Consider the following 23,317-nt stretch of genomic DNA (forward strand, 5'->3'; position numbering starts at 1 on the left):
AAGAATGCAATATTACGCTGGCTGATTATGTGAACATGTCCATATGACTTGGAAGGAAGAAAATAAATTCCATTATTTAGATGTCTCGTTCCTCAATTTTAAAGTGGACTACTACTACCAACAGTTTGTAAAATAATATAATATATTGTCATTGACTGAAAATGCTGTATTGCTACCGAGCAGCCAATGGCAAGTGGACACACACAGATACACACATGACTGAACACTGGCTTTCTGACAGAGAAAACAATTTATATTGAATTAAGTAGCAATAAAATATGTTGTTGTCATGCTGTTTTTCCTGACAAGCTCCCATTTTAAATGAAAGTGCATATCATTAATGGTATCTTATTATAATCAGCCTTGGCTACAGAAACGTTAGTAGGATACAAAGTGGGACAGTTGTCACCGCAACATACACAGAAAAACAACAATTTGCATCTTGTTTATACTCTGTTTTTTATGTTTTTGTGTAAACGCAGAGAGTGACGTGGATGTCTGAAAGGATGTTTAACTGCCTCACTCTGGGCACGATGACAGGCTGGAAAGGGAGTGGTAGCGCCACGCTAACTGAGTGCAGAGTAGTGTAGTTGCAGCCTCAGAGTAATTACTCTTCTTTCTCCCTGGTAGCTTTTAAAAGCAGGTCTCCTGATTTGTGATCGTTACCTATAGCAACACTGCGGTTGTGTCAGCAGGAGGAGCTATGGATTTTTTTTTTTAACATTCAAATCCTCTCTGTCCTCTAGACTCCTCTCTGACGGGCGGCTCTGGCTGCAGTGACAACACTGTGCCACAGAAGCTGCTGATTCTGGACGCTCGCTCATACACCGCCGCAGTGGCCAACAGAGCCAAGGGCGGAGGCTGTGAGTGTGAAGGTTGGTGCAACCAAACATTTGAAAAGTCTGACACTATTTCATGAATGTTACAGTTTTTAAGGTATGAGATCAGAGTTAAAAGACATTCTAGAGATAGTTCACGACACTTCTAGAGAGTTAGAGTGAATTTAGAATACGACATTCATAGGGCTTTACCAAACAGTACAAGCTACAAAGGTTGTATTCATAACCTTGACATTTGAATTTTAAATCAACACTGAAATGCTGCACAGTTTTCTTATATTAATGTTATACCAGTAATTGAGCTTTTCAAAAACAAAATATTCACAGCTGTGAAAGAACAATTTGTTCACAGAGGGAAGCCTGTATTAATGGCGCAGTCTAGCAGCGATCTAATAGCACGATAAATACTATCTGTGGGGGAAACGTCTGTGGAGCAATGCAGGAGGAGTCACCGACTCAAAGGAGACACGGGGAGAGCTGGAGCTTTGATGGCAAACACTGATGGGTGTATTAGGAGCTTTGGCCGGAGAATTCACAAAACAAGTCAAAGAGTCAGAGGTTCTGACTTCACGGTAGAGTTGCCACGTCAATTCTGAAGAACTCTACCCCAGACCCATGTATTTAGCTAGTTCAGAGAGAATAATCAACATGCTGCATAACAAGATAGAATCATAACACCTCTATCAGCTGATCCAACAGGCAGGAACAGGGAGTCAAAACACTGAGAGCACAGCAGCCAGGTTACAGGTGCGTGTGCTCAGTCAGGACAGAACTGATACACTGGGTCAAAGTTATGGGCCTTGGAAAATATTTCCCCAACACTATCTATATACACTAATTAACTCAATGAAACTTTGAATGTAAAAACAAATACATTGTGCACAGCCATAGATAGCAGGATATTCTGCCAGCACCCAAAAATAAACACCATGAATGTCTCATTTGACCTACACGATAAGATAACCATCATCTGAACTCGCCATGCTACTGTTGTTTACGTCTTGTGACCTTCATCAGAGTTGTTTATGTTTGTTTGTAATCAGAGTACTACCCCAACTGCGAGGTGATGTTCATGGGAATGGCAAACATCCACGCCATCCGGAACAGCTTCCAGGCTCTGAGGACCGTCTGCAGTCAGATCCCCGATCCAGGAAAGTGAGTCGATCTGTTTGACCTTCTCTCTGAGCACCCCCCCCCCCCCCCTCCTCGCTTTTAATGGCTTCACCTCACAGTAAGGCAACACAACACCGAGATGGCAATGCTTCCACGGTCCAGTCCCCTTCCTGCTGTGCCGGCCAGCTGTCCGTCTGTACACACTGACAGTGGATATGTGTGTTTCTGTTCCTGCGTTTACATCTGTGTGCGTTTTACTATTGTGTTTATTTTGTGGCTGTATGTTCACTTAGGTGCCTTGACGTCACACAATGCTATTTTAAGCCTTGTTGTTATTCTGATAAAGGTGTGTAACGCAGAAAGGCCTCCATTGATTTAGGTCAGAAGCCTCCTTTCTCATTAGCATAATAACCCAGTCTAACTTGACCCTGGTTAACCAACACTGATTTACGTATACAGCATCCCTGCTCCAGATCACTTCACCGTGAAAGGGAATAGATTGGTTCTTATCTAATCAGTCTTCTTTGTGTTACTAGCTGGCTTTCGGCTCTTGAGAGCACTCGTTGGCTGCAGCACCTGTCCATCATGCTGAAGGCAGCCACTCTGGTGTGTTCGGCTGTGGAGAGAGATGGACGTCCTGTCCTTGTGCACTGTTCGGACGGGTGGGACCGCACACCCCAGATTGTAGCCCTCTCCAAGATCCTTCTGGACCCCTACTACAGGACAATAGAGGTGAGAGTCTGCAGGGTGTGGCCACAGAATGTTGTATACTGTAGGTATGAAAATATTAGAAATGTAGTATTATTGTAAAGCTGATTTTTGTGGGATCTGCATTTTTTCTTTGTCTCCTTAACATGTGATGTCACAGCACAATTATATCAGTAAAAAATGATTATTTAGGTAGGCATATTAAGTAGATATAAAACATAAACAGTGTTAAATATACAGTATATTTGGTTATATACTGTATATAATATATTTATATAACTATTACAAATAAATCACAAGTGTTTCAGAAAATCATCCTCAGATTCAGGTTCAACTTTATTGTCATTACGTAGTACATGTACTAGTGACGAAATGTAAGTTTAGGCATCTGACCAGAAGTGCAAAATAGCAGTGCAAGAGTCTACATGATAAGAATAATTATACATGGAATTATTATAAATAGAATAATTATAAATAGGCTATAAACAGATTAATCTATACAGTGTAAACGGCATTGACAGTCAAATATATAAACAGGTGGGTGGTGAGTATGGGCTTGAGTCTATCAGCGGGCAGAGTTCAGCAGGGTAACAGCCCCGGGGAAGAAGTTGACCCTGAACCTGCTGGTCTTGGACTGGAGGCTCCTGAGGATGAGAGGTGTCTTTGAAGATGTTGTGCGCCCTCTGCAAACACCGAATCCCCTGCATCCTGATACAGTAGTAGAAAATATAATACCACAATGATAAAGATTATCGACTTCATGCTATAACAATTATTGTAACCTCTGACTCACTGAAATGTCTGCGGCCAAGTTGCATTGTGGATAACATAGGTTCCAGGTTTTGACAAGGAAGAAGAATCTGTTGAGAAACATTTTAAAGAAATATCTCTGATTGTGCTGCATTGTTCTACTGTCCATTGTGAGTCACAGTGTTGTAAAGGAGAGCAATGCTATATCAGAGGAGTATAGTTTTGTGTTGCTCTGTAATCTTATCACTTTACTGACTGGCGTGTCGTCCCCAGGGTTTCCAGGTGCTTGTAGAGACTGAGTGGCTGGACTACGGTCATAAGTTCGGGGACCGCTGCGGCCACCAGGAGAACGCAGATGACGTGAGCGAGCAGTGTCCCGTCTTCCTGCAGTGGCTGGACTCTGTCCACCAGCTGCTCAAACAGTTCCCCTGCCTGTTCGAGTTCAACGAGGCCTTCCTGGTGGGTGGTCCTACAGCAATCTTTACTCCACTCCATACATTGTTACATTTAGTTGGCAGATTGCTAACAACCACTAATAATGTAAATTGCCGCTAAAGGTCTGACTTATCTTCCACATGTGTTCAGGTCAAGCTGGTGCAGCATACATACTCGTGTCTGTACGGAACCTTCCTGTGCAACAACGCTCGTGAGAGGGAGGCGAGGAATATCTACAAACGCACCTGCTCCGTCTGGTCCCTGCTTCGCAATGGAAACAAGAACTTCCAGAACTTCCTCTACATCCCAAGTCATGATATGGTACCTATCCAGTTTTGCAAACCTGCACCAGATGAGCCTAACAGCAGAATCGACCCGTTTCCCACAAATTCCCAGTCAAATCTGAATGCAACCTGCCCCTTTTAATACAAGACACGGATTAAACACACTAGCTTCCAAGCCGCCACTCACTTTAAAGGGCTTTATTTTCTCTCTGGTTTAAACTAGGTTCTTCATCCTTGAATCACAAATCCACCTGAGGAAATGTCTCGATCACTGGCTGTCAGTGACAGGCTTTCACAGTCAAATAAAACATTTGGTGGCTAATCAGACTTTATACTATTAGTTTATTTAATATTTAATACTGCAAAATCATTTTTGGTTTCTCCATAAAAAACATATTTTTGTTCGAAACTGGTCCCCACCCACATACGGTTTATTTCTACCGTTTCTTAACCGTGAGGAAAAATATATTTTTTACATGTTGCCAAACCTTTTTGTAGGTACCAACCCGGTGCAGGACCTGTAGTGTGGGATTAATGACTAATGCATAGTATCTATAAATGTTTACTTTGATCCTAAAATATTATTTTTCAAAAAGTATTTAAAGTATGACTCCATCTTGATACCGTTTGAGTGATCTCTTTGAATCGTTTAGACATGTTCATAATGCATCACTCACAGCAGTTTTAGGACATCACTGGCAGAGTAACAGGCTCATAATTACTTTGCGGTGACCTTCTGCGATGTCCTTGTCTGGCAGGTGCTGCAGCCAGTCTGCCACACACGAGCGTTGCAGCTGTGGACCGCCGTCTACCTGCCCACCTCCTCCCCCTGCACCGCTGTGGACGACTCCATGGAGCTCTACCTCTCCCCGAGTGTCACCGGAGACGAACTCACCTCCCGCTCCCTAGACAGGTGTGTTTGTTTGATGCATATCTGAGCTGTCAGCACTAAGTGTTCTCATAGAGATTCTCATGAATTCTAATTCCCCTCGTGTTACAGAGAGCCACACTGCCCTCTAGGGTCTCAAAAAGATCATTTTACCATTGCCATTTCTTCACCTGTGAGGAAAACTAAACCCTATGTGTATTTCTGATTTCCAGACTTCCTAAGACCCGCTCCATGGACAACTTGCTTTCAGCTTTTGAGAACGGGGTGCCCCTGACTCGCACTTCCAGCGACCCAAATCTCAATAAACACTGCCAGGAGGGTCGCTCTGCCCCCGAGCCCCCCCCGGCCTCAGAGGAAACCTCTGCAAAGATCTCTGACGAGGCCTCAGCTGACACTATACTGGACAGCAGTGAGGGGCAACCTCCACTCCAAAGTCATGCTAAGACCTCAGAGGGTGTCCCAGCTTCCGAAAGCTGTGAGGACGCTACCGAGGAGCCATGTCTCACCACGCAGCCCCTCCCCTCTCCGCCTCTCCCCCCGGTCCCTACCAGTAAAGAAGTCGTGCTTGCAGACACTCCCTTCCCCTCACTTGTCCTTCAACAGGCTTTGCCTCAGATCACAAACCCGCTACCCTCGCCTCCCCCGATGGAGCCCGAGAGCCCCTGTAGGACTGTTGAGAGCCCCCCTTCGCCCCCTCATAAATCTAAACCGTGCTTACCTCTCCCCTGCAACGGCACAGAGCTTCCCGCCCCCGTACCCTCCTCGCTGCCTGACGACCACGCTGAGGGGCATGGAGACGTCCTCCCAGAATCTGCTGACCTGCTGCATCTACAGCAGCTAACATCACTCCCAATGGAGGACTCTACAGAGACTCTCACAGACGAGGGAGAGCTTCCCCCCACCCTGCCCCCCGCGGAGAGCAAGGGTCTCCCCCAGGATACTTTTAGCCACAAGGTGCAGAATGAGGAGCAGCCTGAGGAGAAGCAAGAAGAAGTGAGGACGGTTGAGGTTAGAGGAGCAGAGCGCGAGCTAACCGTTGCAGTGAGTCCTGTGGACTGCGCCCAGGCAGCCGCTCGTCACCTGATCTCCCAGAGCCAGCTCTCAGATCTGTCGCTGCTGGGCTCCCACTGGGAGAGCGTGCAGGGCCTGGTGCAGTCAGCATGCAGTAGCGCCTCTCACTCCGGGGTGGGCCGGGCCCTGCAGCATAACGCTTACCAGAGCCGCCGGCTGGCCAGCAAGCTGCTGCGCTCCCAGGGCTTCGCCATGGCCAACGGGTCCCCGTGCTGCCGCAGGGAGGCTCTGTGTCACCCCAGCCCCCCCCTGCCGACCGGGTGGCTGTCTGCTGCCAGGAGTGCGGGCTACAGCGGCCTCTACGCCCCCGCTGCCGCCGCCCTCAACAGCTACTCCCTGGCAGGCCATCAGCTCCTTCCAGTGGCGTACTCCTCGCCCTCTGCTTCCAACTCCCCCCCCCCGCCCCAGGCGCCGGCCTACCTGGACGACGACGGGCTGCCGGTGCCCCTGGACGCCGTGCAGCAGCGGCTGCGGCAGATAGAGGCGGGATACAAGCAGGAGGTGGAGGTGCTGAGGCTGCAGGTGAGGCAGCTGCAGATGAGGCTGGAGAGCAAACAGTACAGTACCCCCCCCTCGGAGCCAGACGTCGACTACGAAGATGACATTGTGAGTTTTCAAAGCTGACGATAACACCCGACAGCCCAGTGCTATAAGCTGCCTTCTGTCTGCAGCATTTGTAAATGTTTACTTTTGATAATCCTCTGGAAGTGTCTCACTCCTGTCTGTTTTCTGATTCCCTCTCTGTTTGCAGACGTGTCTGCGGGAGTCCGACAACAGCAATGAAGAGGACTCGTTGTCAACACACAGCGAGGACCGCCTGTCTGAGGGCAGCTGGGACCGAGTGGACAGCAAGGACACAGAGGTCAGCATCCTTCTTGTGCCTCATCGTTTAACATAACTTTCTCTTCTTTCTTCCTTACCCTCACCTGTAAGGCTAGCACCACCTCTTATTACTTTTTTTCATTTCAAACCTTTATTTAACCAGGTGAATCCCATTGAGATCATTGATCTCTTTTTCAAGGGAGACCTGCAGCAAGTAGGTTCCACATGAAACAGAAAAACTACAGAAAAACTAAAAGGACATGATATAACCCTGACAGGGTTACAATTTACAAACCTATCGACATTTACAGGTACCAACGAGATTGCATAGCATCTATCCAAGCTTTAAAAACATTTAGTGGAACCAAATTGCTCAGTTTCCATTCTTTTTGCAGACTGTTCCAAGTTAAAGGAGCTGCGCAAATAAAAGCTATCTTACCTAAGTTAGTCCTAGTAACAAAACCACATCATGAGATCTCAGGTAATAGCTACATTCAATTCTCCGTGTGATCAGAGAGCAGATATAAGCTGGTAGTTTATCCAACATGGCTTTGTAGATGAACATGTACCAATGACTGAGCCTCCGTACAGTAAGTGAAGGCAAACCTGCCCTGGCATACAGGGTACAGTGATGAGTTAGTACTTTACAGTTAGTAACAAATCTCAGAGCACTGTGATAGGCGGCATCTAACTTGTTCAGGTAATAGGTGCATTCATATAGATTAGATCACCACAGGTAAAAAGGTCACAGTGCCTTTTCCTGGCCTCAAGCGAGAAACAGGACTTGTTTCTGAAAAAGAAACCTAGCTTCACCCTTAGCTTTCTAAGTAGATTATTGACCTGAAGTTTAAAAGAGACAATCATGAAGCCAGATACCAAGGTATTTATAACAGGTAACCACCTCGAGTACTTTTCCTTGTGTAGTAACAATATCCAAAGTGGTCTCCGGTGTCTTTTTGGCTTTTCAAAATAGCATCACCTTAGTTTTATCAACATTTATAAGAAGCTTAAGCTCAGAGAGCTGCGTTTGGATAATATTAAAAACAGCCTGTAATTTAACAACAGCCTCCTTAATGGAGGGACCTGCACAATGCATCACGGTATCGTCTGCATAAAAATGTAAAGTTGCTTCATCCACATTTTGACCTAAACTGTTGATATAAATGGAGAATAATAATGGACCTAAAACAGAACTTTGGGGAACACCATTTGTAATGTATAAGCACTCACGTTACCCATTACTGCACACTGTTCTGATACAAATGTTTGTGTGTGTGTGTGTGTGTGTGTGTGTGTGTAGGTCACAAGGTGGGTGCCTGACCACATGGCCTCCCATTGTTTCAACTGTGACTGCGAGTTTTGGATAGCCAAGAGACGTCACCACTGCAGGTGGGGCTTCACCGAGGTTTTCTGACATTAATACACACAAAGAATCCTGAAATATCACATGTCGTCACAAATCAAAGGTAGAAGAGAAAGAAAACAAATATTTAACTTGGAACATTGTTTCTAAAGATAATAATGCAATTTGCACAATAGTTTTCACTCTGAATCGATTCAAAATATATTCTAACAATAATCTGTTAATAGATCATATCTATAACGTCTTTAGAGATTACCAGTTTCTAAAATGTCAATAACTTTTTAATTTAACAATGATTTAAAATAGAGATAATCAAGAAACATTTAAGAATCTGGGAGCAAAATAAGTAAAACATTTTTTTTTATTGACTAGTAAGTCCTTCTCATTCCTTCTAGCCATTGTGCTTGTTGTCTCAACAAATGTGTTTTTCCTAGTTAATACATCCTGATTAGTATATTCACTAAAAGCATGAACATTTGCCTTTGAGCGTTTATTAGACACACGTCTCTCCTGGTAAGCCTCTGTTGCAGCACAATTCTTCCAAACTAGCAAGACACACGCAAGATCATTATTTATTTGCTCTGCTGAAAAACTAAAAAATACCCTGAAAATACAGGGGAAGGACAAAATGCATACTACAGTAGATGTAGTTGACTGATTATCTGCTGCGACTTTTCGTAGATGATTTAAAAAAAAAAAAATCTCTTTCTGTGTTTATGAAAGATTAAATAAAGTTGTTGTAATACTCATTTCGGCCACAAGAGGCTGAGATGCACCACATACCTATGTTTTAAATTGGAATTAGAGCATGTTTTTTTTCCTTTATTACTTAAAGTGCTGACACACTATATGTACCTTGTTGTTAAAGTGCATGGAACACTCTATAATAACCGGCTTTAATCTATTTTGTATCTGTACAGTTGTAAAACAGTTGTACAGTAAACAGTTATATTCTTGTTTCTAAAGTCTTACATTTTTGCTGCTGTTATAATACAGCTCACAGAACTTTAATGATCTAACTTCCTGTGTGCTCTCCCTCTTCAGGAACTGCGGCAATGTGTTCTGTAAAGACTGCTGCCACCTGAAGCTGCCCATCCCCGACCAGCAGCTGTATGACCCGGTGTTGGTGTGCAACATCTGCTACGACCTGCTCCTGGTGTGCCGCACCCGCGAGATCCGCAGCCAGCAGCTGAAGAAGGCCATCGCCACAGCCTCCAGCTGAGAGAAGCGTCGTTTAGCCTGGCCCGCCTCGGCTCTGTCCTGCTCCTTTTGGACTGATGAGCTGAGCGCCCCGTTGTCACCGCAACCTGCCGTGGTTCTGGCTGCTGGGGGGAGGATGTTGAGGAGGAACTGTTACTCTTTGATAGGTTTGGGAGAAGAGATGCACTATGAGACTGTCCTGAGAGGCGGAAGAAAGGAAAGGGGAAGTGTGAGATTGAGGCGTGTCAGCAGGGGGGAAACCCTTCTGATCAGAGACATTTTCAGGCCTGAGCCCTGCAGCGTCCAGCGGCCTCCACACGGCTCCGCCCCCTCCTGGAGCCCCGTACGAGGCTCTCCTCCCACCTGTCCACCCCCCTTTAGTACCAAACACCTGCACCCTCCTTAAAGACACTGTCTCGCACTTCAGAGGACAATCGCTCACCCTTCCTACGTGTCGGGGGACTCCGAAGCCTTTACCTGTACTACTGGAGGCTTTCAACTTTAAAAGAAAATAATTGCTGCTACAGTATTTAAAAGTCTAATTTTGTATTCTTATTTTTGTGCACTACTAGCTGTCGTGTGTTGGAGGGAATTTGAGACCAAACTTGAGCAAAAGGGAGAAATCTGCTGTTTACTTTGTCATTGCTTTTTTTTTTCTTGGAGCTTGAATGTAATATGTAACGGATAACTGGATCGAGTTTTTGTGCATTGGTGGATCGTATTTGTGTTTCATAGCTGCAATGTGTTTTCAAGATGATGTATATGCACAGTCAATGTGGTTCTGTCTTTATCGATGCTTTTCTCCAGTATAGCCATGCTGTGACATTCTGAGGGATGTGCGTGGACCGAGCGATGCAGTGATGCGTGTTTTGTTTGTTTAATGGGACGTGTGCTTGATGTGCTAAGAGGAAGAGAACACAATAACGATTGGAGACAGCAGATTTCTGTAACGTCTTCTTCTGATGTGGTGAAATGGCATTTGAAGGTACTGCAATGTGACAGAGGGAAGGTTTTCCTGCTGAGGTGTTTGTGAATGAATTAGTAATGTCCACATGAAGCTTGACGTCACCTGACTGATGACTCCTCAGAGTGTTAACTGGCAGTAAAGACTGAACAAAGTGCTAGGAGTTTCTTGTTCTTTACAGGGGAGTTTGGCCACAGTCTCCTTTAAATAATGTGTTTGTGTCTACTGTTTGTTGAGACAATAGTGCCATATTTTGTTTTGTTTTGTTTAAAGCCTTTTTCTTTCCTATGGATGGCAGCAGGTTTCTAATTGGCCACATTTCTGTATGTTTTATTGGTACAGATAGTTACCTACTTGATAACACTGAGAAAGCTAAATATTAACAGATGGTGCGCTTTGATGAGAGGCTAACGTTTCAATAGATGATGGGATGTCACTGAACTACTTAACCTGTGAGGTTATCCATTGTCTAATATTTGAGGGTTTTTTCCACACGGTGTTCATGAAGTCGAAATGTCTAAGAGGAATTCAGAAATGTAACATACATAGTTATCTGATCCGTAGTGGTGGCTCAAACCTGTCACTTAATGAATAATTGTTGTAAAGAAATGCACTGTAAAAGATAAATCCCATGGGTTAAAATAAAAGATTATATCATGCATATGTCTCTCAGCTTGATGATTTGCATGAAGCTCTGGAAATGGGTTAAGATGATCTATAGGGGAGTGGGTTTAAACTCTTCTTTGGTCCAAAGTTATAAGACCAAAGTGTTATTGCCAGCAAGTCAGGTGTAAAATAAATAATAATTACAAAATCAGAAGGAAAATGACACTTAGTATTGCACTTCTCAAAACCCACTTACAAACGTTTTAACAGATCAAAATAAAATATAACTACCACATTTATTTTTTTATTTAGTAACAGTTGTGGAAGAATATGTTTGCTGACCTCAGTCTTCTGGTTAGGGGAGTTCAACAGCTCCCCCACCACATTGTTTTACTATTAAAGAGATCAAGCGCCATTGTTATTCAGTCATGTGTGTCGAAAAAAGTAATATTATTTAATGTCGAAAAAAATTCACAATTGTATCTATAAAAGAAAGTAATGCCATTGTTGTATGATGAAAAAACAAATTTACAGTCTGTTACGGCCCCAGAGCCTGTGGCCGTTACGGCCGACCACACGGTGGCGAGCGTTGAAGCTTCAAGCTTTAATGATTCCCCTCATTATGTCCCCATAAGGGGGGCGGGTCCCCACACGTGACTGTGTAAACAGATTTAGGTCCCCACAAGGATGGTAATGTTAGGCCACACATAACAAACACACACAGACACACACAGACCTCTAGACACTTCGAACTGCCCGATTATTCCCCCTATTACTCGTTTTATGAAGGAGATATCCGGTCACCAGGGCGCATGATGTGTAAAACTGAAAAGCAGTGTGAGAAAAAGTTTTTAGAGAGTACTTGTCCATGGACAAGTGAGTTTGGCAATTTACTTGTCCGAATACATTTTTCACTTGTCCAGAATGGACAAAAATTAGGGCCACTGGAATCTTCTTCTTCGCCATCGTATTTTACATTTTCACACATAGGGTTGGGTATCGTTTGGATTCGAACGATTCCGGTTCTGCTTTTCGATTCTGGTTATTTTCGGTTCTTTGAGAGGGTAAAAATAAGTCCCATGATAAAGTGGGAGAAAAATATATTTATGAAAACATTAAGTCAAATCTGTATTCCTATTTACAAATCACTTCATACTGTTTAATTTCTTATGGTTATTGAATACAATTATATAAAAATAATCTCTTCATTATTTAGTTAGTTCTAAGTGGTGCAGTTTGAGAATGTACAATTGGCCCAGTCTCCTCTGATGTTACACTGCAACCTGCCTGATACCTGCCTATGTAGAAAAGCGCTAGGCCTTAAATATAATGATAATAGGCTAATAATAATAGCTTATAATAATAAGTAATAATTCATTATTAGGCTACTTATTAGTAGCCTAATAATAAGGCCTAGCGCTTTTCTACAACTCAAAGACGCTTGCACGCTTACACATGTCCTTACGCATGTGTATTACATGCTGCAGCTGCCCAGCTGCTCACTGTTTGTAAAAGTAAATAAATAGTATTTTCATTTCAATAATGTACTTTCTATACCCTGCTTCATAAACAATACTGACATCCCTGTGCTCCTCCGAGTCTGGGGGTCCGGGGATGTGAGGACAGCGCGAGGACACAGGGAGGCTGCTTCACTTCATAAAGGAAATGGCGGTCAATATTAACAACACAGGAGCTAAAACGCTTAATAACCTTCATTACGTATTAGAGAAAGAACATAAGAATGTTTGAAAAACATGAGGCTGTTAAACGGGCAGCGGATCCGCTGTGTGTAGAAAGAGAGAGAGACGCTGAGCTGCACCATGCAGCGAACAGTTGATCCGGAGAATAGAGAGAGAGAGAGCTGCGGTCCGCGGGGCTCGGCCTCGCCTCCTGTCCCCACAACTCTTATTAATCCCGGTACCGGACAATTGTTATTTGTTCCTACTCGGAACAGAGTTTTGCTTCCCAACCCTGCCACTGTGCTACACTTCCAGCGCTGCCCCGCCCCGCCCTAAACTGTACAGAAAGCGGCGAGATGCATTCCCTTAGGAATCGACAAGCAGAACCGAAACTAACATTTCTAAACAAACAATGGCGGACACTGACAATTTGCGAATGAGTTTTGCCTTCTGTATACTGAATTTATCAATAAATCAGGGCGAAAAACGTCACTTGTCCGCCGGACAAGTCAATTGAAATATCTACTTGTCCGATATTGTAAATAACACGTCCCGGACGGTGGGACGTGTACTTTTTCGCACACTGAAAAGGATATGACATTGTTTTTGTTATGTAATTTAGGTTAACTTCCTGTTTTATTTAGATGCTTTTATTTTGAAGGTGAGTTTACGCTGTTGACAGGAAGTTGTTGTTGCTATGGAAACGTGAAATGCTACATGTGTGTGTTCGGTGCAGAGGCGGTATTTATTTTATTATGAGAAAAATAAAATACATTTGCATACAGGGGAGCACCGCTCCGCCTGCCTGTCGCTAGGGGGCGCTGCAGCGCCCTCAGCACCCCTCTTCCCGCGCCCCTGGTTCGGTGTATATGTTTGTCCGACTCCGACACCACAATTTTTTTTCAAATTACCATGAACAGTAATTTACACACATATGGCTAACTACATACAGTGGGGCAAAAAAGTATTTACTCAGCCACCAATTGTGGAAGTTCTTCCACTTAAAAAGATGAGAGGCCTGTAATTTTCATCCTAGGTACACTTCAACTATGAGCAGGGGCGCCGCCAGGGATTTTGGGCCCCATGAAAAGATATCACATTGGGCCCCACCACCAGACCCAGGCCACGCCAACAAAGCACAATTGTTGTAACCACACTTCCAGAACCCAACCCACTCATTTATGCTTTAAATAACTCTACCTGTACAGGCTTGCCTCCATCTTATAGTCCAATACTAACCGCACAATACTTACTGAGACTGAGCTGTGAACATATAACACTGGGCAGACGTGCAACATTCTACAGTAGAATTCACTATTTGATATAAGACTAACATTCCTGACAATAGATCTCAATAGTCATCTTTTATGGTGTACATGCCTTTTTAATAACATTTTTGAATGGAACATTCATAAATCTAAATAAATATAACTTAAATATACATGACCTCTTAAATTAAAATAAAGTGAACATTAACACCAATATTATCATTTATAAAATGCTATAACAAAAAAAAAACATAAGCAGCAGATTTTTTTATTAAATAAAATACATACCAACTACAAAATAAGCGGGTATTAAAGTGTAAACGGACAACAACACGGAAATGGAAGTGAAAAGGCCTGATGGTGGTGGTAAATTAGAGCCTATTACCTGTTCTCAGTCTTTTTCTCATCATGCGTCTTCTGTGTGATCCAATATCGCTACCATAGCCTTGCCCTTCAACAGTTATTGCGAGCCCTTGCTCAGCCGTAAACTGACCAAGAGTCCAGCGCCTAGCCTTCTTACAGGCTAAGTCACTAGTTGGGTCTAGAACCTCAATTCCGTGACCATTCTTCTGCTAAGATGTTTTGACACTTGATTTGACATCATTGGACCTTTTATAAAAAATATAGACCCAAGGTCCCTCCCAAAAATCCCGGCAATTTTTGCTAGAGGGCCAAATCCAAGATGGCTGCTCGCGCCATCTTAAAAAATTAACTTTTGAACCAGAGCGCCTAGAGTCATGTGTAAATGCACTTTTTGGGGTAAGTCGACCACAAGGATTCAATTTCTGACATCAGTTTGGTGCGATGACATCGTTCGGACCCACAAATCCAAGATGGCCACCATCCGGTCGAGAAAATATACACGTTTTGAACGGGAACATGCAGGATCACGAGGTACCGGTCACGGCAGTAGAACAAGCACTCACTGTTATAAACTGAAGTATATATATGTACTATATATGGGGGCGGAGCTTCCTACAGGCGATATAGGCGTTTGCCTAGAGCGCCACCCAGAGGGGGGCGCCACAAATAAAAAAAAGAAGAAAAAAAAGTTTGCTTGGCGCAGTTTTGGCTCTATATCTGCAACCATTATTTAAAAAAAAAAAATAATAATCTAACATAAGGGAAAATGAGCCAAAAATCTAAAATGGTCGGTCGGTCTAAGAGCCTCAGCTTTAAGTAGTGTGTGCAAGACCTGGTTGAATGCATGCATGAGTTTGACACCTTCCCGTTCGATACGGCCTCAACCACCCTCCGTACCTTGCAGTCGGCCATGCCCGCCTCTGATGAGCTCGTTGCAGACTTCAACTCAGCCCATGCCGCAGGGGAGAAGAAATTGACCCACTTTTTGGAAGAACGGGTATTCAATAAGAATACCTCTCTTCATGCACCCGTCCCTCTGTGCAAACGATTGACGTTTGCGAAGGCGTTAAGCAAGGAGAAGCCATCAGATGAACTCAAGGCGAAAGCTGCAGAAATGGAGCGAAGCGCCCTCAAGGCAATGATAAACCTGGTTGAGGGCAGTCAACTTGTGAACCTCCCCGAGTTGCTCGAACATCGTATTGTCGAGGAGTGTGTGCCATTATTTAACTCCAACGGCACCTTCAGAAAGACACAGAAGAGCATGCTCGTGCAGAAGCTCTCTCTGGAATCTGTAGATCTGCAGGAATCATACATCGCTCTTGTGGACATGGGCATGATCTGGAGGATGGCAACTCCATCAGCAGAGGATCGGCGGACGCAAGATGGCAACCCATACAAGTGGTCGGACTATGTCCACAAGCTATCATCTATTATCCTTGCACGCCATCATAATGCTCACCGTATCATATGTGTGAACGACCCGTACGACACAGCATACTCGACGAAGGATGACGAGCGAGACCTGAGGGTACAGGGAAACACACATGTGCCCAACACCTACATGAAATTGGGTGACGCATTCCCCACTGCCAGAATGTTCAAGACGCTGCTGTGTAGCTCCAGCAACAAGGGGCGGCTGCAGAAAATGATATGCAGCTACCTGACCGATCTTGCACAGAGTGTTGATGTGGAGATTGTATACTCTGTCGGCTCCCACTGTACCAACTTATCAACCCAACAACCGATGCAGAACTACAGCTTTGACCAGTCTGAGGCTGACACTGTCCTGTTCTCCACCGATGTAGTTTTGCGCGAGTCAGGCTACAGTGGTCCAGTTGTCATCGATGCCACTGATACTGATGTATATGTTGCGGCAGCACTTATCTCACAGCAGCTGCCAGGTATGCTCTGTATCAAGAGGAAGCAGGAAACGGTACGCTGCTGTGACATGACAACTGACATGATGGCCGACTGTATTGTGCAGCTGCATTGTATGACAGGCTGTGATGCAAACTCAGGCTTTTACGGCAAAGGTAAGAAGTCTGTGTATGACCAGGTGGCGAAGAGCCCTGTTGCCCGACAACAGCTCTCGCGATGTGGCGATAACCTTGCCCTGACAGAGGAGGTGCTGGAGCAGCTCTTTGCCTTCACACGTAGCATCATCTACGGTGACAACAAGAGCAAAACCATGGCTGAGGCCCGTGCTGCTAAATGGAGGACCATCAAAAAGAAATCCTTCATCCGTCTCCCTCCGGATGCCGACAGCTTGCGTCAACATTGCCTCCGTGCCAACTACCTGGCGTATCTGGTGCGCCATCCATCGCTAAAGCACCATCCCTCACCAATCGGACATGGTTGGGAGCTGGTTGGTGGTTGCTGTCGCCCTGTACGTCACACGCGACCCGCACTCCCGATGCATCTACCTGCACCAAGGCCAACTGAAGAGGGACAGGAAGATGAGGAAGATGAGAGCGATGATGATGACGAAAATCGAGTTGCTGCTGTCCAGAGAGGCGATTCATCGGAATCGGAGGATTCAGAATGTAGCGAGGCAGGGTGCTCTGATTCAGACTGATACGGACTCTCAGTGTCATATTGATAAATTAAAAAAAAAGCAGAATTGTGTTTCATTTGTGTTATTGTTCAAAACTTGCCATTTCTCGAGGCAGCATTTTTGCGTTATTACATGTTGTTTGAAGTGTTCTCATTTGCTAACTAGTCAAGTTACAGCTAATAAAAGTATTTTATTTGAAGGTTAAGTAGTTGTATATCTTGTCATACATTCTTATTTCATGGTAAAATATTAATATGCAGATTATTTGCTTATAAGTCGATCAGTACTCAAAACGTGTGTAATTTCTCGACCGGGTGGCGGCCATCTTGGATTTGTGGGTCCGAACGATGTCATAGCGCCAAACTGATGTCAGAAATGGAATCCTTGTGGTCGACTTACCCCAAAAAGTGCATTTACACATGACTCTAGGCGCTCTGGTTCAAAAGTTAATTTTTTAAGATGGCGCGAGCAGCCATCTTGGATTTGGCCCTCTAGCAAAAATTGCCGGGATTTTTGGGAGGGACCTTGGGTCTATATTTTTTATAAAAGGTCCAATGATGTCAAATCAAGTGTCAAAACATCTTAGCAGAAGAATGGTCACGGAATTGAGGTTCTAGACCCAACTACACTGATCAAGTCCTTGAAGTCCAGCCTTGCAAGACTGCAAAGCATTATGGGGGGACAGCGCTGCGGAGCCTGAATATGGATCTGTTGGTCCTGGCACCAGGGGGGGGGACAACTGATTTAGTATGAATAGCTGCTAAAAATGTACCTGCATTTATTAAATGTCAGCTAAAAGAGGAATGAAATGAAAAACCTCTTCATTTTCTGTGAAGATATTAACAGTACTTAATGTCAGCAAAACATTACAATTATTATTTACAATGGACTAAGCTTAGCTAACAGACTAATTTCCACCATGGACCACCCACCTTTTCTTTTGAAAAACTGGGTCTCCTTTCTTTTCTTTCTTCAAAGCCTGACTTTGTGAGTGGTTGAGACATGGCACACGTAAGTACTAACATCCCTGCTCCTCACATGCTTTCACTCTTTGCCAGAAAGAGCGGTGCCGCACAGCATTTGGAGGCAGGACCAAACCATTACATGTAAATAGAGAGGGGTGTACAGAGGCTTTGGATAATTAACTTTTGGCAGAAGAAAAGTGAAATGAATCGTAAGTGTAGTGAGTACATTATCAATTTAACTTTATATTAATGTTAATTGTTGATGATTGATGAAAAGTTACTTAAAAAATGGTTCTTAATGTTCTAAAAATATTTGGGGCCCCTGTCAGTCACGGGCCCTTAGAATCGTCCTAACCTTTCACCCCCTTACGGCGCCCCTTACTATGAGAGACAAAATGAGAAAAAAATGTATCCAGAAAATCACATTGTCTGATTTTTAAAGAATTTATTTGTAAATTATGGTGGAAAATAAGTATTTGGTCAATAACAAAACTTCATCTCAATACTTTGTTATATACCCTTTGTTGGCAATGACAGAGGTCAAACGTTTTCTGTAAGTCTTCACAAGGTTTTCACACACCGTTGCTGGTATTTTTGGCCCATTCCTCCATGCAGATCTCCTCTAGAGCAGTGATGTTTTGGGGCTGTCGCTGGGCAACACGGACTTTCAACTCCCTCCAAAGATTTTCTATGGGGTTGAGCTCTGGAGACTGGCTAGGCCACTCCAGTACCTTGAAATGCTTCTTACGAAGCCACTCCTTCGTTGCCCGGGCGGTGTGTTTGGGATCATTGTCATGCTGAAAGACACAGCCACGTTTCATCTTCAATGCCCTTGCTGATGGAAGGAGGTTGTCACTCAAAATCTCACGATACATGGCCCCATTCGTTCTTTCCTTTACACGGATCAGTCGTCCTGGGCCCTTTGCAGAAAAACAGCCCCAAAGCATGATGTTTCCACCCCCATGTTTCACAGTAGGTATGCTGTTCTTTGGATGCAACTCAGCATTCTTTCTCCTCCAAACACGTCTAGTTGAGTTTTTACCAAAAAGTTCTATTTTGGTTTCATCTGACCATATGACATTCTCCCAATCCTCTTCTGGATCATCTAAATGCTCTCTAGCAAACTTCAGACGGGCCTGGACATGTACTGGCTTAAGCAAGGGGGACACGTCTGGCACTGCAGGATTTCAGTCCCTGGCGGCGTTGTGTGTTACTGATGGTAGCCTTTGTTACTTTGGTCCCAGCTCTCTGCAGGTCATTGACTAGGTCCCCCCGTGTGGTTCTGGGTTTTTTTGCTCACCGTTCTTGTGATCATTTTGACCCCACGGGGTGAGATCTTGCGTGGAGCCCCAGATCGAGGGAGATTATCAGTGGTCTTGTATGTCTTCCATTTTCTAATAATTGCTCCCACAGTTTATTTCTTCACACCAAGCTGCTTACCTATTGCAGATTCAGTCTTCCCAGCCTGGTGCAGGTCTACAATGTTGTTTCTGGTGTCCTTTGACAGCTCTTTGGTCTTGGCCATAGTGGAGTTTGGAGTGTGACTGTTTGAGGTTGTGGACAGGTGTCTTTTATACTGATAACGAGTTCAAACAGGTGCCATTAATACAGTTAACAAGTGGAGGACAGAGGAGGCTCTTAAAGAAGAAGTTACAGGTCTGTGAGAGCCAGAAATCTTGTTTGTTTGTAGGTGACCAAATACTTATTTTACCGAGGAATTTACCAATTAATTCATTAAAAATCCTACAATGTGATTTCCTGGATTCTTTCCCCCCATTCTGTCTCTCATAGTTGAAGCGTACCTAGGATGAAAATTACAGGCCTCTCTCATCTTTTTAAGTGGGAGAACTTGCACAATTGGTGGCTGACTAAATACTTTTTTGTCCCACTGTATGTGTATTCCCAAGTGAAAGAAGTTTGTTTAAAGTGGACCTATCATGCTATATTTGAATAATATAGTGTAGGACCATACCTATATAAGGCATATTTATACTTTTTATTTTTCAAAATACCAAACAGATCATGCATTTTAGCCATTCCTCATTTCGCTCAATTTAACACTGTCTTTTCATGGGCTGATTCTGTGAGAACAGCACCATCTGCAGGCCTGGCATATGTACTACAGCGTCTCCAGCGCTTTCGAACGGCAATGTCCGTGCCTGTCTCCTCCTCATGAGAGCCAGTTTCATCAAAGCGTTCGAAGGTTTTTGCGACTGGAAAAATCCAGCATTGCGCATCCTCCATTTTACCACCAGATGGAGCTTCATTACCATGGGTCATGGAAGGCTGTCCTTGTTCTCCTGAAAACAAGCAAGTGAGAGGAGATCACTTGGAAAGTTTTAAACACACAGACACACACACACACATACACACACACACACACACACACACGCACACACACGCAGCCGCACACGCGCGCACACACACACACACACACACACACACACACACACACACACACACACACACACATTTTTAGAAGGAACTTCAATGTCCCTCACTGTACTCACTCAGCATGATCAATAATGTAAGCTTGGGGTACTCTAAGTTTCCATCCAGTGAATTAAAAAAAGGTGACAGCTTTAAACTTTTTTGTGAAAAAGTTGAAAAGAGATGCTGAGATTTTAAAAAAAGTTGTGCAAAGCGTTGCACTGACCAGGCAAGTTTTCATGGACAAGGTAAAGCTTTTTAAGATTCCACCTGAGATCATCTTGTGTGTGTGTGTGTGTGTGTGTGTGTGTGTGTGTGTGTGTGTGTGTGTGTGTGTGTGTGTGTGTGTGTGTGTGTGTGTGTGTGTGTGTGTGTGCGTGCGTGCGTGAGATTTGTTTACAATCTTTCTCTCTTCAGTCTATTTATTATTATTATTTGGGGATGTAACAAACCACAAGCTTTACTTTGTATTGTATTGTACATCCAGCATTTTCTTAGAAGTTTTGTAAAATACAGGGGTTGAAAGCATATGCTCAAGATGCATTTAATATAATAACACGATACATTTCCTTTTAAACTTCAATTAAAAGTTTTCCAATATGCAAAAACACTACACTCCTGCTAAAACTAGTAACTGCCTAAATCGCAAAGTAATCATGAAAATATATAATTATATTGATCCAATAAGAGTATAATACAACACTGAAAGGGACTGTTAGAAAAATGTTTTAGATAAATATCACTCGTCACCGGCTTGAGCTTCAATATCAGGAAACATTACTTTATTATCCTTGCAAGAATGGAAGCATAATCACATACAGAGCATTTGGTACAAATAGTTCCCGAACAGTGTCCTTCACATGCTTACTGTACATTAGAGGGAGTTACACAGTCACAGGATGCATGAATACCGGTTCAAGGCAGTATACATTGTTTTGTTTGGATTAGCTAAGGCTCACGTAAGACATGATCATGCTGTTCATCAGGGACGTGCACAGACATTTTTTCTTATTTGCGGGAGCTCAAGTGGGAAAAAGGGCACTTCCCATAATCATTTATAAAATAATGTTTTAAAACCAAAAAGTAAAATATAGTTGCACATCTCTGACTTACTGACCAATTTATTTTTAATACCCTCACACTCACGCAATTGTTTATTACAGAATTTCTACAAAAATAATCAGTTAACACAGAGACAATGGTCTTCTTATTCCACAAGAGCAGACAACAAACTAGTACAATTAATAGTTATTAAATGAGCAGCCAACAATCAAAATTATGAAGTTACAGTTTAAGGACATTACAGGCAAACATATCATTTTTCATGTACATTTTGTTATTTTGGTCTGTTTTGCTTCCATGTTTTCTTTCACTCTAGTCTAATGGAAAGAAAACTTCTAAGAAACAGATATAAATGGTGTTTGTTTTACTACCATGTCTGAATTGATCTATAGATGTAAAGCTAATCTGCATTTAAACATAACATTTCAGGGGAAAATACTGACTTGACGTAAGTAACTATCTGGGGAAGTTGTGAGGTGATATGTTTTTTTGTTTGTTTTTTTGTTTTATCCTTTTAAACTGAAATGCCTTGGTAACTGCATGCAAATTAGCGCATTTTAATTAAGATAAGAGATAAGATAGTAGTTTATTACTAGTGTACTAGTTAACGCTTAATTTGCATATCAATGTGGCGACTGTGATGACATTATTAACACATTCTACTGTATTCACATTTAGCGTCACAGTCTCCCCTTAAGTACAGTATGGCTACATTAGCCTGTATGCCCATGATAAATTGCCTTAGCTAAACCTTGAGCTAACTTATCCATTAGCTAGTATAGCCTTAGTTAATAGCCTATATTTGTTTTTGTCTTTTGGCTAATTAGCTTTAAACTCGAGGCACTTGTAGCTTAATCATGTCATATCAACTCAGCTTCAAACAAGCCAAGAAAAGCCGGCATAACATGGGACAGTAAAGTGGGAGGTGCTGTTATCTGTCGTTCTGAAGTGACTGCCGATGTCCGCACCGCTGTGCGCGAGACGTGGAGGGAGGGAGGGTAGAGAGAGCATCGGAACTTCACAGTCTAATCTCCCGACCTGATTTTTTATTTTGTATTCAATCAATATATTTTTGGAAAGGGAAACTGTGCACAAACAGCAGTAGGCTAGATATATATTCATTTATTTTTTTAAAAAGGGCACTTTCTCTGTAGGAAGAAAAGCGCAGGGGCTCAAGCCCACTTTGATGTCTGTGTGCACGTGCCTGCTGTTCATATGTCTACCTCCATAGAGGCTGAATCATCATGTTAATGGTTGTCAGCTCATTGCTCTTCTAGATAATCATACATCCTGTTGCGTACACAGCTATATAGGGCCTTTGTTATCATGTGCTTTGACATTGGAACATTCAGTATGTTCCCAATAAGGACCATTCTGTAAAAAGTACTTTTGTTTCTGATAATGTATACTTTTTTTTGCGAAAATAATTAATGCTATTATTATATATTTTCTTTTTTTTCGAGAGTATACTTCCCTTGTCTTTGACATTATATTTGCTTTAAAAAGAAGAATGCTTTGAAAATAATGCTTTACAATAAAAATAAAACCACAACAAATGTTCAATGAAAGACATAATTGCTGTCAAAGGTGTCAAGTGCTACTTTAAACATTAAAGCAAGCTGGTAAAATATGCTAATCTCATAAAGCATAGTGCCAGTGTGAAACAGAAGGACTCTAACCTTTAATGTGAAGGAACAAGAGGAGGGGGTTCAGTCCTCCTATAAGGATATCACTCTCTCTCTCTCTGAGGGCCACCTTGCCTTACCTGTGGAGCCTCAGGCTGCATTAATGATTAACACCATCAGAAACACCGCCCTCTCACAGGAAGGGTTTCCATCAACACCATGCCAGCAATGATTGCATTATTAGATGTGGCTCCTGCACACCGGGAGCATTGGGCCCCCCTCTTATCAGCGGAGAGCTTTATTAGAGGCGATGCCCGAAGAGGGAGG

The 23,317-nt window shown here is 43.2% G+C and overlaps 1 protein-coding gene across 10 annotated transcripts in view; it reads left to right on the top strand.

The window, feature by feature from the left end:
- The window catches only part of mtmr4 (myotubularin related protein 4), a 45,842-nt gene extending 34,745 nt beyond the window's left edge, over nt 1–11,097 (top strand). For all 10 annotated transcript variants that reach the window (XM_079649097.1, XM_079649102.1, XM_079649098.1 and 7 more), the window contains 10 exons: nt 747–875; nt 1,883–1,994; nt 2,489–2,684; nt 3,684–3,869; nt 3,996–4,166; nt 4,888–5,042; nt 5,231–6,695; nt 6,841–6,951; nt 8,212–8,300; nt 9,319–11,097. In XM_079649097.1, the coding sequence (XP_079505223.1) occupies nt 747–875; nt 1,883–1,994; nt 2,489–2,684; nt 3,684–3,869; nt 3,996–4,166; nt 4,888–5,042; nt 5,231–6,695; nt 6,841–6,951; nt 8,212–8,300; nt 9,319–9,496 (2,792 nt within the window). In that variant the 3' untranslated portion in view covers nt 9,497–11,097. The remainder of the gene's footprint in view (nt 1–746; nt 876–1,882; nt 1,995–2,488; nt 2,685–3,683; nt 3,870–3,995; nt 4,167–4,887; nt 5,043–5,230; nt 6,696–6,840; nt 6,952–8,211; nt 8,301–9,318) is intronic.
- The last annotated feature ends 12,220 nt before the right edge of the window (nt 11,098–23,317 follow it).

Source organism: Notothenia rossii (genome assembly GCF_949606895.1).
Source record: "Notothenia rossii genome assembly, chromosome: 9".
In the NCBI taxonomy this organism is placed as follows: domain Eukaryota; kingdom Metazoa; phylum Chordata; class Actinopteri; order Perciformes; family Nototheniidae; genus Notothenia; species Notothenia rossii.